This window comes from Phragmites australis, chromosome 11 (assembly GCF_958298935.1).
Source record: "Phragmites australis chromosome 11, lpPhrAust1.1, whole genome shotgun sequence".
Lineage (NCBI taxonomy): Eukaryota > Viridiplantae > Streptophyta > Magnoliopsida > Poales > Poaceae > Phragmites > Phragmites australis.
Window position 1 is genome coordinate 32,382,137 of NC_084931.1, and position 16,667 is coordinate 32,398,803.

General features: G+C 41.1%; 2 protein-coding genes across 2 annotated transcripts; one reads left to right on the forward strand and one right to left on the reverse strand.

Moving 5' to 3' along the window:
• Positions 1-3,166: 3,166 nt before the first annotated feature.
• Positions 3,167-12,515, reverse strand: LOC133884835 (golgin candidate 5-like). Its single transcript, XM_062324403.1, has 19 exons — positions 11,852-12,515; positions 9,865-11,075; positions 9,434-9,505; positions 9,155-9,229; positions 8,318-8,432; positions 7,986-8,047; positions 7,840-7,887; positions 7,104-7,388; positions 6,851-6,910; positions 6,678-6,761; positions 6,451-6,516; positions 6,232-6,330; positions 5,911-6,129; positions 5,553-5,640; positions 5,219-5,442; positions 4,315-4,374; positions 4,126-4,239; positions 3,636-3,710; positions 3,167-3,545 (listed from the first exon to the last, which is right to left on the reverse strand). Exons 1-19 carry the CDS (start codon positions 11,994-11,996, stop codon positions 3,519-3,521), a joined length of 3,129 nt encoding a protein of 1,042 aa, XP_062180387.1. The 5' UTR covers positions 11,997-12,515; the 3' UTR covers positions 3,167-3,518.
• A 1,367-nt stretch (positions 12,516-13,882) lies between these two features.
• Positions 13,883-14,782, forward strand: LOC133885481 (photosystem I reaction center subunit VI, chloroplastic). The gene is made up of 3 exons (XM_062325202.1): positions 13,883-14,118; positions 14,227-14,356; positions 14,466-14,782. The coding sequence occupies exons 1-3, from the start codon at positions 13,994-13,996 to the stop codon at positions 14,643-14,645; spliced, it is 435 nt and encodes a 144-aa protein (XP_062181186.1). The 5' UTR covers positions 13,883-13,993; the 3' UTR covers positions 14,646-14,782.
• The last annotated feature ends 1,885 nt before the right edge of the window (positions 14,783-16,667 follow it).

Here is a 16,667-nt window from a genome sequence, read left to right on the forward strand (position 1 = left end):
GTTAATAATTACTAGTAGTCAAGGATTCGTGCATAATGGCTCATATTATTTACTGTATTGGAAAGTGCATGTATAAGATCTGCTAGCTGAATCTCCATACCCTTTGCTTCCTATTCCTTGCGACACCTAGATTATATTGCACGGCCTTTCCATGATTCATGTGCTTTCCTGTACGTGTTGCTAATGGCTTTCCCATACAAAATTCTCAAGGAATAGCTGCTGCCTTCTCATGTGTTGCGCTCTCTTCTTTGTTGTATGATAACAGCTACAAATTGTAGGCCTTCTGCTCAGTTTAGTTCTTTGTTGTATGATGGGACTTCAAATGAATGATGTTGCTCTGTCTGATATTTATGTTTGCTCTTGGTGTTTGGTGTAAATATATGCTTTTCATGAATTGGCGTTTGCATGCATCTGTTTCAGGCACAGAAGGTCCTACAGTTGGATCTCCACCCTCTGTATCCAATAATGAAGTGTCTAGTACTGGTACCCAATCAGCTACAAACGAGGTCTATCTGGTGTGGGATGATGAAGCAATGTCAATGGTATCATTAGCTTCTACTCGTCGGCTCTTGTTCATCTAGGGATACTTGTGCATTCTGTACATTATCCTGTTCGATAATAGGGTTTAACTGTTTAATAGTTAGCTCAAACGTTGTTGACTTATGTAGGAGGAAACAATACTGTCATTGCCCAAGTATCAGGTGCATGATGAAACTAGCCAGGTAAGATGTATTTTTTACGTTTGTACTATTATTGAAAGGTTCGTAAGCAATCAAGTGTAAATATTTTTAGTAAACTCTTAACTGCCAAATCTTTTGTTATTTCTCAAACGTGTTAGCAAAGTGCTAACTACTGCAGGAAGATGCATTGATTCTTCAAATGAGGCAAATGTAAACCATGTTTTGCAAATACAAACCACGTTTTAAATCCTTATTTAACAAGGTTGCACAATTTATTGTCTCGTTAGATCTCGGCACCCTCTTTTATGCACTACAATTGGTGTACAAGTTTTGTTGATAGATTGGCTAAGGTTGATCGTTTAATGCTGTAAGGAAAATAGTACTCTCTGTAGTCATCCAACTATTTAATTGTTCCAAAAGAATTGGTTTGTTTACTTAGTATAGATTGAGTGTAGCGATAGGATTGAAATTAGGCTATTATTTTTTTAGATGAAAAGGGTCCACCTGTAACGCCCTTCTTTGCAACTTAAGTTTATTTTAGCCAAAATAATGAACAACACCATTATCAATTCATGATGCTAATGATATAGTCAAAATCATTAAAATAGCATGAATTCAATTCATCAAGTACAATATAAACATAGCATTAGCCATCCCCTTGATACTTGCCATTTACCTGTGAGTCCCGATGACCATGTATAATCACGATTGGGAGCACTACCTCCGGTTAAAACAAAAAGAAAAATTGAGAATTGGCATCAAATCACATGCATACATATGCACTTATGCATTTCATATGGCGATAAAGGCCGATCACCGCCATCGTGCCGTGACTCGTACCGGTACATAGAGTTGCATGAGAGGCAGCACAAAACTCTCAAATGGAGCTGCATCATGACATCTATACATTTATACAATATTTGAAAAATGCAGAATATTGGAGAATCTAATACCATAATATATGGGAGATTGTGTCGGAGATTGTTGTTGTTGTGTTGACGGATATTATGTCGTGTGGAAGAATACTCCCTTTAAATTTTTATGCCTTAGTCTTTCTTTGTGAGTACAATGGTTGTTTCTAAATCACTCTTTAACTAGGTGAGATGTTTATATTCACGTACGTTACTTGTTGAGCTTATTTCACCCTTGTTAATTCTTTTGTAGGTACATTTATATCGTTTTAACGAGCATAATAGACTTGGAGTTAGAAGCTTACATGTTCCACACTGTTTATATTCTAATTCACTCTATGAACTTAGCTAAAAGTGAGATGCTCATTCTTAAGATAAGCTTTTGGTGTAAAGGAGCTTTGATGTTGTTTGCGTTGAAAAAGGTTGTATGGTTTGATCGAGTCATAAGGAGTTTTGATATTACTTATATCATGACTTGCTACTGATGTTTTGCCAGTTATATCTCAAATTATAAAGGAGGTGTTGCTAAAATTTTGCATTTTAGCTAAAATAAATTTAAGTTATAAAGTAGGACGTTACACCACCCCTGTCCCATTTTATTAAAATAAGGTTGTTCGCAACAGGTTTCAGCTCATATATGACCTTAACAAGTGCTCTGAAAGCCTACAGCTTAAGCTACAGAACATCTCAGAGATATACTAGTAAAAGACAGTAAAACTCATAGGAATTTGGGGCTATTACAACACTAGAATCAAACATTCATGCATCTTCCCCAGGAGTCTCCCACATGCTTCATATTCATCAACTTGCTATTCTCCTCTTCCATCTCTATCCCTGCAGATTGCACTTCCAGTGTCTTCTTAGTTAGATTTTTGCATCAAAGGAATCACCACAACCGAATGCACGGCGTGATTGCTCTCCTTATCTCGACCTTCTCCTGCAGCCTCCTCTGCGTCGCCTCCCTTGTCCGCAGGCGCCATCGCTCGCTCACGAGCTTCCCCGCATGCAGAATAAATTTCTATTCGAATGAGATCCACCGTTTTGAGACTCATATTGAGGGTAAGTAGCGGACCTCTAGATGGTACTGTAAAAGAATACATATGCAGCACAGCTGCATAATTTATTTCCCAACGTTGGGGGGTGCGGGGCGGGCTGTGCTGCAGTGTGGCTTCGAAGCTGTGGTGTAGAACTGAGCGTTTCGCTGTTGTAAGATGATTATGTCAGAGCAAAAGGTGCAGATGTAACATGACCCCTTCAGTAAAAAATAAAGGGTGAATAAACCTTTTGCATGTGTGGAGATTAGCATTTTGAATCATGTGTTTTTCATAAAAACAATACGATGTTTGCATTTGCATCAGTAATAGATGAAATTCGACAAGATGAGGAATATATGTTGCGATTCAACTGCAACAAAATTTGTTCTTCACTTTGGTTACGAGGAAATAAATAAGAGAACGACGAAACTTTGAACACGCTTGAAAGCTTCTGACTGCGGAATCAGTGTCGCCAGTTCATTAATGTACGTCTTTCACATGATTTCCATGTGCAATCAGAAGAGTAAGTAAAACCGGGACATAGAAAAAGGGACAAAATGAGCTCTCCATATTATTGATTGCATTCCTCTGAGGTACACTTCCAAATGGATCCCAATTTGATACACTTCAATGAAAACAAATTGCAAAAAAATACACGTAAAACTGTAAAACTATTCAATCTAATATACAGCATCGTATCCTCCTTAACTCAACACCAAAAGATGCTTAAGATGTACACAAACGGATATTATCAGTGTCGCTGTATGCTTACAAAATTTCCACATTAGTAGCATTTAAATTTCGAAGAAACATGTTCAAGTCTCAGACCAGCTGTCCGCGACTTGCAGATGCACTGGACAAGAATTGGATGGCATGACAAAGCCGTATCAGCACTATACACGAGCACCCAATGCCTGGAGCTAATAAACAGAAAAACCATGGTTTAGGGCAACTGCAGCCTATTAGGCCTTTGAAATGAAAGGTAGAGTTTCAACGGATAAGCTTCAAACCTGGCTAACGAGAAGATCCACTTGCTCCCTGTACATCTCTTTTAGGTCAACAATATCATTTCTTAGCTCCTCCAACTGAAAAACAGCATGAAAATTCAAGTAAACGTGGAATAAAAGGTACTCTACAGAGTTATGCACTTGTTATTTTTAAAACTGAACTGCAAACGAGTGTCTGAATTCCAAACTGCATGCTGCTACTGCTATTGTTCACTACTCTAGCTAACAAATAAATATTAACAAACAGTTTTTCACTATGGCATAGCGCAAACATGTCCAAAAAAATGTATTGCTGACACAAACTCTTGCTTGAATTCATATCCATTATGACACTAATAAGGTCATGATGCACCAGCTTATAAAAAAAAACTAGTAACGTTGTTAAGCTTAAGCATAAGTGCATCTTCAAATAAGCTTAAGTTTATTATGAAGCCATTAACACAATCAAGTACTGGTGAGTGATAACTCGTGGTATGTAGCATGGGAGCAATACCTCTTCATCACGTTCCCCCATAAGTTCTAGAGCTTGAAAGTGCCTTTGTTTCAGAGCTTCCAGTTCGGCCCTTAAACCAGGTAGAGCAGCTGCTTCAGTCCGCAACCTTTCACACTGCATAAAAATTCAGTTCAGTTTGCACACGTATAGACAAAGAAGCAAAACTCTGGTTGGATTGTCAGGATTTACTTGTTCTGTCATTTTCACCAACTCCTCTGCCAGTGAATTCCGGATAGCTTCCAATGAGGCCTGAAACACAGCACCGACATTATTTTGGAGACAAGAGCATGTGCATGATTAGCATGCCCAAATAAGGTAAATCAACAACCGCACACTACCATTGACCAGAGATCATGTCAGCACCGAAACAGAAAATAGCCCGGGTTAGAATTATAAATAAAAAAATATTAAATCATAATTTTTTTTAGAATGACCACTGTCCTAATCAATATTATAACAACCGATATGAAAGAAAAATAGAACTGGCAAGATTGCCAGCATATATGACTTCATATGTTGTAGGAACATTTCTTAATCAGAACATAATTCCAGAACCACCCAAAGCAATTGCTTCCACTTCTAGAGAAAAGTGTGAGAGTATGAGTGCATAATGCATGAATATGAAGTTACCAAGGGTTTTTTCAAACCAATACGGGATGGCACATCGCTTGACAGCAGATATTATTTTCTGGCAATAACTTGCCTACTACATTCTAGATGCTGTCGGATAGAAATCTTGTAGCCAGGAACACACTGAGAAACAGACAAAACATACCAGTTTTTGGCACAAATACAGTTGGGCTAATGGTGGCAGGCACTCGAAAGTTCAATCACTTTTCAAAGAGCAGTGTGAAAAGAATGTTTATCGACAAGACACAAGAATAAACTCAGTTGAAGACAATGAGAATCATCCATAGCTTTTGGTTCCAACTGGTATACTCGCTGATAGCCCCAGCTCAAATAATCAACAACTGTCAGTTTCTAAAACTCTCCTACAATTATATACCAGCAGGAGAGGTGACAAAATTTCATGGGTTACCAATTGAAGAACTAAACAGTTTGAGGAGAAATAACAGAAGACCCACATACATACCAAGCGTGACATGTAAGAAGCCAGCTCTCCATCCTTTTGACGAAGTGCTGATTCAAAAGCACTTGGAGTCATGGATCTCAGATAATATGACATATTACTTTCTGAGGACATTCTCCTCTCTAATGAAGCATTGTCCGATAAATCCAATGATGCTTGAAGAAAATGGCTTTCTTCCAGACTATTTATACTCCCAGCGCTAGAGAGCTTTCTGAGAGGGGCATTTCCTTCAAAGAGCAGATAGGAATCCGAAAGAGAGACAGGTAAGACAACAAAGAGAGATAAAGAAGTTGGGTTTAACTCACATAAATTAGTTGGAATAAATCAAAGAGCATACTTGATTGATCTGGGAGCGGAACTTTAGGTGCTTCATGGGAAGATATCTTCTCAAGTTCTGCCCTGGCAGCCTTTTCCCTTTCAAGGTCCTGAAAGTGCAATTTATAAGAAACTATTAGTCATTCTATTCAAGATGATCGTGTACAAACCAGACAATTAGTAGTTCATAATGATGAACTGATCTGATCAAATATTGTTTTTTCATAGCAAGTGTGATGAATGATGTATAGCAAAATTTGTTCATGTAGAAGAAGGAATCAATGATCCTAAAAACAAGCAATAACAGAGCATCCAAACTTCATAGTTTGTGTTATATGACTGATTGATCAATCAATTTACTAGGTTAAAGATTAAACTACCTTCTCAAGCAGCTCCCTGTGTTCTCCTGCTTCTTGCAGCTCGTTTTTGTGCCTAGCCCTAAGCTCCTTTATTTCTTCTTCAAGCTGTTTGGCCCGCCCTTCTTGTATTGCCGCCTCCTCTTTAATTGCTAGGTACTCTTGTCTACTTTCAGATGCTCTCTGCCTCTCCTTTTCAAGGGATCGGCTCAGCTGTGTTTGCTCTGTTCTCAGAATCGTAATCTACATATGACCCAATATTCATGTCAAACGAATTACTTCTCTGACGTAAAGGTCTGAAACAGAGGTCTTAAATCCCTTGTAGTAAAATGTTTTTTCACAAACCTGGGTTTCCAGAACAGCTATCCGAGATAAACTTTGTGACAATCGCTCATTTACAGACCGTTCCTTTTCTTCTGCGGCAGCAGCTTTAGCTTCTGCTTCCTGCATATTTGAGTAGATTGACAGATTAAACATATAGTTGAAATATTTCTTCCTTTATTTCTGCCTGGTGCATTAAGGTAAGATCTACTGTTAAACACAAAAAAAAATCGGAATAAATACCTGAAGGCGAGAGTTTAAGGTTCTCTCAACACCAGCCCAAGCTTCTGCCCTTCGAGCAGCTGTCTCCTGTTAATATTAACACACAATTGAGTAACAGGCTCATAAAAGCAAAAAGAGCTCAATTCCCAGAATGCAGAAGTGATATCCCTATACATATACCAAATGATATAACTGAAGAAAGGTGAAATATTTAAAGCACAAGAAAAGGCAAAGACAGGCACCAATACCTGCATGGCTTCAATTTGCCTTAGGAGTGGTCTGGTAGAGTCCGGAACTTGTGTGACCAGTTCATTATAACGAAGTTCACTGGACTGAAATATTAAATAATGAAAGAAAGTAAGAATTGGTACATGACTATTTTACTGTTCACTTCGAGCTAACCAAGAAGATCCTTGCTTACTTGATACCGCTTTTGAAGATCATCGTAATCCCTTTTTAGCCTTTCTTCCCTGAAAGCAGCCTGAAACAGCCCAAAAGAAACATCTACAGTCAATGGAAATGACATTGAACAGCTACAACTTAATAGTCTAATAAAGGATTATCCATGAGGCAGGCTGCATAGATTGCAGCTAGGTCAGCACAAATTTACTGGTTACTTCTACTGAGGATACAGAAAGTTAGATAAATAGGTGTGGTATATGTTCATAATTTACCTCCTGTTCTTGCCTAGTGAGAGCATGCCTCAACTCCTCGATTGTCTTAATCAACATAGTTTCTTTTTCACTGGCTTCTCTTAAACGGCTCTCCAGTTCAACTTTGGCTTCGCTGTTGACTCTTGCCTCAGCTAATGCCTCGGCCTCTTTAGCTGCATTAAGAGCATTGGTGTAGAACTCCTTCTGAGCTGCAAGTTCAGTCTGATTTCTTTCTATTGTTTCTTGAAGCAACATCTCAGTTGCTGCCTTATCTCTCTTGATACTCTCAACCTTAGTCTCCTCAACCTGTTTAGTCAAAAAAAAAAAAAAGAGGACTGACACTCTCTGACAGAAACTAAAAATTGATGAACGGAACACAACACTTGTTAAGGACGCTGAAGTAACTTCGTTCCATCTATCCAACAGATAAAAAAGAAAAAAGACTTGTTTGACTGTAACTAAATCATGAAATTGTAGACAGCTATACTGGTAAGCTTGTCTGATTGTAACTAAATAAAGAAACACAAGTGATGCGAACTACTTTTAAATGGAACCCTATAGTGTAGCTTATATAAAAAGAGCAACAGAAGTAATACACAAAGAGGCTAAATTTTTATGAAATCCAGCAAAGACAGGTACCTTTCATTATGTGCAAGAAGTTAAGCAAAAAATAATTACTTTGCATCACTAACGCAGATAAGAAAAGAACTCAGTCCGGGTAATTTAATAAATATACAAAATTGATATTCTTTTTTACCTGTATCTTTGAATTCAGCCGTTGTTTTTCTTCTTCAAACTCACGAATCTAGCTTCAACAGAAGAATAAAAAAGGCAACAGCAAACTTGATCAAACTGAGAAACGCATTATATTATTTGAGAATATTGTAGAGTTTTGTTCCATGCCTGTGCCCTCAGTTTTCGTATAGTAGCTTCTTGAGCAGCTTGTTTTTTTGATAGTTCTTCACCTGTTTCATTGGCAAAAAGAAAAGGTTGAGGCCAATAGAAAATAATGTGTGTGTGGTTGTTGGGGGGGGGGGGGGGGGGGGAGATAAATACAGGGGGTCTACTTGTGCATCTGGACCAAAGCAGCATAGGAAGGAACATCGGCACGATATAATGTATTCTATGATGGTACTAATGCATGAAGTGGTCATTAGAATTTTAACAAGAGAAACAGTAATTTCTGCATTCTCAACATTACACCGGGACAGGCCTAAAATGATGGTTCTGTGTACCTTCAGCCATGACCTGACTGATAATCTCATCCTTTTCTTTCAAAAGGGCAGCTGCATCACTTTTTTTATTCTGCTCTCTCCTCAATGTATCCCGTTCTTTGGTTAGTGCATACACCTACACAGATAAAGGCATGCAAATTACAAATGTTAAGCCCTAAGCCTAAGATTATGTATAGATGAACTAAAGCACAAAGGAATAATTGTATAGGTTGACCCAGGAAACAGCAAAAAGAAGAATACTCTAGAAACTTATGGCATTCTTGCAGTGGCATTTTAATGATCATCAATGCAGCTTAGATTGATTTCTCCATTTACTATTAAATATCGTTTCAACCAAGCCAATTCAGAATAACTGTGAACAGCAAAAAAAAAAAATCAACAGTATCAACCAGAAAATACAATAGGGGCTGCATCTAGTTGTCAAGAATCAATATTATTTTGGTTTTAGCTCCTGGTTTTCTAGAACAAAATAAAACAAAAAAGGAAGCTTGCTGATCCATTTTGTATAGCAGTTGTGAAGTATCAACCAATCTATTCTTGGTTTAGTTAAAATAGCTAATTATCAAAGAAAAAAAAGAGAGAATCCTAATTCACTCCAACCACTAACATAGAGAGCAATAAATATTGGACCATCACACAAAAAAGCAGGTGGTACAGTTGTAACATTGCATGCGGGTGTATCATGTACCATTTAAGAACTTATTGGTTTAATTAGCATATGTATATCTACCACTCCTCAAATCATTATTACTCCTAAATCTGGTAGCCAATTGCAATCACCAATTAACCATAGAAGCATCCACAATCCAGTAACAAGAAAGTGATACTGTGCCTCACCTTCCTTTCAAGAGTTGCTACCCTTTGGTGATATTCATCCTTAAGTGAGTCCATCTCTGCTTCAGATGACTTACTCTGTACCATATCAAAAACCAATCAATCCCAAATTCATCAAAGTCTAAGTGCACTGGTCGTTAACTCAGATAATAGTTTTATAATATTCGTCTTGTTCACTTTTCACATAGTTTATCTAAAAACTACAGGTATTTTCTAATTTGAAGACGTTATAAATAACTGTTTCTGGAAGGCAAAAGATGATGGATCTGCTCGCAAAAATACCTTGAGATCATCAATTGTTGATTTGAGTTGCTCATTCTCATTCATCAATCTCGCAATTTCATCAGCTTTGGACTGCAGGAAGGATCAAGCGTTGTTAGGCACAAAATGAATAGTGAAGAGACGGGTATGTATCAACTAAATGACTGAAGATATGACCATGAAGCATTCATGCTATGCAATGTTTTGACAATGCAGTAATGTCCATGTGGCAATTGAGACGGACACCTTTGCAGTATATAACTGTGGAACATAATTCTTATAACTTCACTAAAATGTTTACCTTCTTCTCCACGAAAACAAGTATGAACTCACAAATTAAAAATGTCCCCCTTCCAAATGGGAGATCATCTGAGAGTAACTTTACTAATGTACAGCTGCACAAGCATTAACTGAATTGCTACAGCAGAGACTCAGGCATGTGGAAATGATACCTGGGATTGTCTTGCAGCACCTTGTAATGCAGCTTCCATCATCTTGATTTCACGTCTTAATTTATCAAGCTCAAAGACAGAACCAACAGATTCCAAAGTCAGCGAACTTGTATTTTTAACAGATTCCTGCATATTTTCGTCTTTTCTCAGACTCTTTGCAGGAGAACCTACTTCTACTGGTCCAGCAGGCATATCTGCAGAAGTGATCACCAACTCATTTTGCGAATTTGAATCATGCTCTGAAATTATGGACTTTGATCTAAGGTCTTCAAGCTGTTCCTTAGCATTATCATCCTGTCCGACAACAGATGCAACCCCTGCCTCTGTCTGGTTGCTTTCATCTTCATTTTCAGCAGTATTGGTATTGTCATCATGTACTGTGACTTCTAGATGAGTTAATTTGTCAACAGTATCACTGCTCTCCTGAGGGGTACTTATTTCCTTTTGGACATCAGATTCTTGAACGATCTTGCCCTCAGCTTCATTTACATCATTTGAGTTATCTAGCATGGAATCTGCTGGTTGTGACTGTGAGCCGTTCCCATCAGCTGTGTCTTCCTTTCCAGTATAAATAGATTCCACTGTTTCCATGTCACTTGATTGATCTAATGTGGTAGGCAAAGAAGATGCTCTACCATCAGGTGTGTCTCCGCCGGAATCTCCAAGCTGACTTGGTAAAGCTTCATCATTGGGACCAGAATGTTCGCTATCTTGATGATCCTGGTTTTCCTTCCTGATTGAACTAACGGTCTCAATGGAGCCACTATGATTTTCTTCTGCGGTTGAAGGATGTGTCGGCGATTGTGATGGTTCTGATACCTCACAAGCATCCCCCTTAGGAGTAGGTGACTCGGTGGAGCCATCAAACTTTTCTTCTGCTGCTGAAGGATGTGTTGGAGTTTGTGGTGTCATGGGTTGCTCAGAAACATCCGCCTTAGAAACAGCTGACTCAGTGGAGATTCTTTGAGTTTCTTCTAATTTTGAAGACTGCTTTGGAGATTGTGCTGTTTGTGATACTTCAGAAGCATCTACCTCAGATGTAGGTTTCTTAGTGGGGGTACCATGATTTTCGTCTGCTGCTGATGAATGCTTTGGAGATTGTGGCTTTTCTGATACTTCAGTGCCATCCTCCTCACCATTATGTCCCATGAAAGCCATGACAGGATTGAAGAATCCTATTCTATCCGAGTTAGATGTCCTTGATCCTGATGCTGCATTACAAAATAAACATGTATTTCAACATGTAGGTAACCATGTAAACAAACACAATGTTAAGCTCCCCCATAAAGCTCTTTTCGACAACAGGGACACCCCATTTCCATTACTTGATAACGGAACATATTAGTTCTTTACAACCACTGAGAAACAGACTGAAGATAAGGTTCAAGCAAAAGGACTACCAACGAAACAGGTAGGAAGTATGAGCGGAGTGCCTAGAGCACAACCAGCTCACAAAGGTCTAAAGCCTGAGCAGAACACAAAAAGCTCTTACGACCAGTAAGTACAAAAAGGGACATAATAAGTCGTTGCTTTTGGATATGCCTAAAGCAATCAGTCATACAGAATTCAGCAACTCAGATAGTGCAAAAACTCTTATCACTCCAGCACTGGTACGAGGTACACATGAGATTTGATGATATGCCTAAACCAATCAATCGCACACAATTCAGCAGACTGATAGGCATAAATTTGGACTATAAGTGGAAATGGAACCGATTATAAGCAGGTCTTTTGTCAAAACTAAGTGATAAGCAGAATTCAAACTCATTTCCTACGACCAAATGCTGGAACCAAATAAGCCATTCTCTACAACTACGTACCACCCAAATATCAAATGAACATAAGCATTACAACCACTTGCAGCTCCATCACAGTTCCATCTCAACACTTGTACACAACCAAGCATGCACCAATGCAACCCGATCACATTACAGAGAGGAAGAATGGCAAAACAGAGAGTTGAACCATCAGTGATGCCGTACGGTACCTTCTTCATCGTCCCGCTTCTCCTCGAGGCCGAGCGCGCTGTCGAAGTTCTTCTCTATGTTCTTCACGCTCTCGCTGATTTTGTTGACGGCGCCGGCGATGTCCTGCAGCCCGCCCAGCGACACCTTCCCCGACCACCAAGCCATCTCCGTCCCTTGTCTCCTGCTCCGATCACAACCGGCCCACCGCCTCCACCTCCGCCCTACTAGATCTCGCGCATAGATCTGATCCGCACCGCCGATCCACCTCCCACACCCAGGCGCGCGCGAGCGGGATCTGGACCCGCGACCTCGCCCCGCCAACCAAACCGAATCGAATTGAGGGGGCAGGACGAGAGCAAGGGAGGAAGCGGGCGCGGGAGCCGACGTCGCCGGGGACGGTGAGCGAGCGGGACGGGAGCGGAGTAAGCTCTTCGGCGAGCTCCCGCCGCGCGATGGCGGGGTGGGAGATGCAGCTGCGGGAGGGACAAGTAGGTGGGGTTGGGTTGGGTCGGGAGCACGACGGCGAGGGGGGAGAGAGTTCGCTAGAGCGTTTGGCCGTTGGCGTGGGGGCGCCGCATCGGCGTCGGTGATCGCCCCGCCGGTGCGGTGTGATCTGAGCCGCCCACCCTGCTCGGCTCGGTGCAGTGAGACGAGTGGATCTCGGCCTGAACTCAACCGATCTATCTGTGACTGCGAGCAAGGTGCGGGTGCGGCTCGTCGGGTCGTCCTGTCCCGTCGGTTTCGTTTCTCGGATACCTAAGCGTAAGTAGGTTGAGTCATATTCGTCAAAAACAAAAATATTTAGTTGGTTTTAACCGTCTCAATAAGTTAAGTTGAATTTTTATTTGATTCAGTTTGAATTTCTATTTGATAGATAGAATCTGAAATTGTATAAATAATACCAGAGTTATAATTGTGATTGATTGCTCATATAAAAATAGTTTTATAATACTTACAAGTAGGTCTACCTACACGAGCTGATGCAAAGGTCTGTATCCGTCGAATCAGACTGCAGAGTAAAGCTTGAAGGCGTATATTTGAATTCGTTGAATCAAACTGGAATATTAAATGCACGTAACAAATACATTTTTTTAATATTATACATATCCACGAGACAGACAAATTCAGCCGAACAAAAATGGTGGGGGCTCGTCTGGTCTGTTTCCGTGGATCCACCCAAACCGAGATGTTTGGCCCGTTAGGCCTGATCGATCATGCCCAGTAATCTGGTGAGGTGCCGAGAGCCTAATAGGCTAGCGGGAGGACCAACCACTGGGCCTTTTGTTCTGACTAAAATAGCTATAATATGGGCCGACCACTTAGCCCATTTGACTGATCTAAGGAAACTCAGCCCATCTGTGATTTGACACGACAAAAGTCGTACGTACCGAAACCTGCACTGTACCATCTCAAAAAAAAAAAAAGGGAAACCTTGAACTGTACTGTAGCCTGAATTATCACCTCGTGCTCAGATCACCATGTGTTGCACATGTCTCGTCGATTCATTCACTCGTAACTTTATTTGCCACGTTAGTGCCAACACCGTAGCCCGTAGGCATACGATCGAAGCGAATTCGGCGAGATCCGGATCGCCGTATGCTGCAACCGGTTGACTAGTGACCATGTACTTACATCGTACGACGATCGACTAAAGCTAGTTACTACCATCACGAGGGATGTTTAAGGAGTAGAAAGGTTTTGAATCTATCTGCGCTGTGTCGTGACCCATGCACGGTTCTGGTTCAAGTAATCCGATGCGTGATCCTCGTACGCTGATGAGGTTGCACTGCACGCGTAAAACTGTAATGGCACGAGTGTGATTTCTTCATCGATTTCGAGGGTTTGAACTTCTGATTAGGACAAGGACAAACTAAGCTAACAAAACTACAGAACACTAGAAGGGCTAGGTTCATGATGTTGGCATGCCAAGTCAGCTCGCAGCAGAGTCGGGAGATCAGGATAAGTCTATCCGGAACCGGCGACGTGGCACCCTCCCTATGGACCTCGGCCATCTCCGAGCCATGGCGCCTCCCACACAAATCTCGCCCAGCGACCACGCGTTTCAAATCCTTAGCAGGATCGATCCACCGAATTAAGTTTGTGCACTTACGTACTGAAAGTCTGGAACACCAGTAACCTCGAGAGTCAGTGCACCAACCGCCATGGCCTCCCTCGCCGCCGTCTCCGTCCAGCCGGTCGCCGTGAAGGGCCTCGCCGGCAGCTCCATCTCCGGCAGGAAGCTCGCCGTCAGGCCCTCGCCCCGCGCTCTGTGCCGCTCCACCCGCAAGTACGTTGTCGTGTATCCGTTAACGCGGGCTTCCTAGCTATGCTATACAACGCCGTGCATGCATAGCACGAATGCAAGAGTGACGGACGCGGGTGCACTTGGCTGCAGGCCTCGCGCCGCCGTGGTGGCCAAGTACGGCGAGAAGAGCATCTACTTCGACCTCGACGACATCGGCAACACCACCGGGCAGTGGGACCTCTACGGCTCCGACGCGCCCTCGCCATACAACCCTCTTCAGGTGCTCGATTCGTGGCCATACACGGACCTGTTGTTCGATCACTCGATCACTTTCTGCGCAATTTTTACACGGACCTGTTGTTTAACTATTGCTTCATTTCTACTTGCAGAGCAAGTTCTTTGAGACGTTCGCCGGGCCGTTCACCAAAAGAGGCCTTCTCCTCAAGTTCTTGCTGCTGGGCGGCGGCTCCCTGTTGGCCTACGTCAGCGCTTCAGCGTCGCCGGACCTCCTGCCGATCAAGAAGGGGCCGCAGCTGCCGCCCCAGGCGGGCCCACGCGGCAAGATCTAGATTCGATTCCTCCTTCCATTGCCTAGCTTGCTTGTACCGCTAGCTCCCGGATCGATCACCATGGATCCTGCCTATTTATGCTGTTGATACTGTACTCTTTGGCATACAAGTGAAATGATGTTGTGCTTTTCGTACAACCTGCAAACAGTATGTTTTTTTATGTCGTCCAGACGTTTCTAGTGTGAGTGAATTTATTACAAATACTTTGGGAGACAAGCGTATGTAAATATCTCCTCCATCCATCCCTCTATAAATATATCCACCCGTTTAGTAGAAGAGTTGGATAAATGTAAGCCCAATTGTCATGTCACACAAGAAATGATCATGAATTTGAAGCTATAAAACTCGGTTGCTGACACTTATACACTCGTGCTCTCACGGTCTTTTAAGTGTTCAAGCTATTTAGTTGAGCAACAGAATGATCACGGTCGTCTCCAACTTTCTTCAACTGAACTCTAGGCACACTCCCCTTCTGTTCAAAATTCTTCATTCACCTAACAACCTCTTGTTGAGAAGCCTAAGAGAATAGAAAAAAGAAGACAACAAATAATGAATACAATAAATAAATTGGTAATATGCATAGTTATCTTTACCCTTTTTTCCCTTTATCTACCCGTTTGACAAATACCTCAAGCGGTTTGATTTTTGAAGAAGTACTTGTTGTCTGATGTAACAATAATGTTAGTTTGCTACAAATAAGTTATCTCGCTCACAAATTGAAGAAAGAGTGAACCCAATAAAAAGTAGTTTAAGCGATAGGACATCATGCTAAAGATGTTACGTCTAGACTACTTATTAAGTGCAACTATTTTCTAAAACATGTATGAGGTAAGCAAGAAACAACTTTTGATCTACTTCTCGACCAAAGCCGGGACTACTAGATACATGACATTCGTCAACACATCCTCACAAGTAAGTTTAGATTTTGAGGTGGAACGTAAGTTTCTTCATTCCGCCGAATGTCGGTGAAAACCAAAAGCAAACTACTCGAGTAATATTATTAACTGGATGTAAATTATATGTACACAAGTGAGTACATTTGTATGTTTTGTCCACTATTTATCACATGTCAGTTTTTAAGTTAGTCTTGTATTCTTTCCACGTCCCGGAGAAGAAATTTTCACTTAAGTTCTCAAAAGTCTTACCAGTCAAGGTTCCAGGATGCATATGACCGGCATCTATCTACTCCACACAAATTGTACAAAACAATGTCATATGGATCTCAAGTGTCTCCCGAAGCAGTCTTGTTCTCCATCTTTTTTTTTCACAAATGCTTATGCATCATACAAGGGAAAAAATATGCAAAACAATCGAGAAACAAGTAGTTCAAACCAGATGTAAGCTCATAACCACACAAAAGTGCCTGAAATACATACAGCAGCTTAACAGAAGTTTATTCATAATGATTAGTCAATGGATGTGTAGATAAAAAATTATGCTCTCGATGAACGCATATCAAGAGTAAGAGTGACTGACGGCACGTACGGCGAGAAGAGTGTCTACTTCGACCTCGACGGCATCGGCAACACCACCAGAGTAGCGGGACCTGTACGTACGTCTTAGATGCACCCTCGTCACACAACCCGCTTCAGTTGCTTTCACGCTTCGTTACTGCGTCAATTTCTGCACAGTTGCACATGTATCATCTTACACAAACTTCGTTGTTTAACTTTTGGTTAATTTATGCGTTTGTAGAGCAAGTTCTTTGAGATGTTCGCGGCACCGTTCACCAAGAGTCCAAGAGAAGACTCTTGCTCAAGATCCTGTGCTGGGCAGTGGCTCCATGCTGGCCTACGTCAACGCATCGCGTTACCGGACCATATTAATTTAAGCTCACAAGAAGAGCTTAAATTAATGTGTAGAAACAATCCTTCCAATATATAGTATCATATTGGTGTTTCCTAGGTCCCCAAAGTCAATTAATTGTTGTAAGTGTTACGACGAAACCATTCATTTGATACACCACAATGCAAGTCACATGATTTCCTTGTATTGAATTTCGCATCCAAACAATATCTTTGA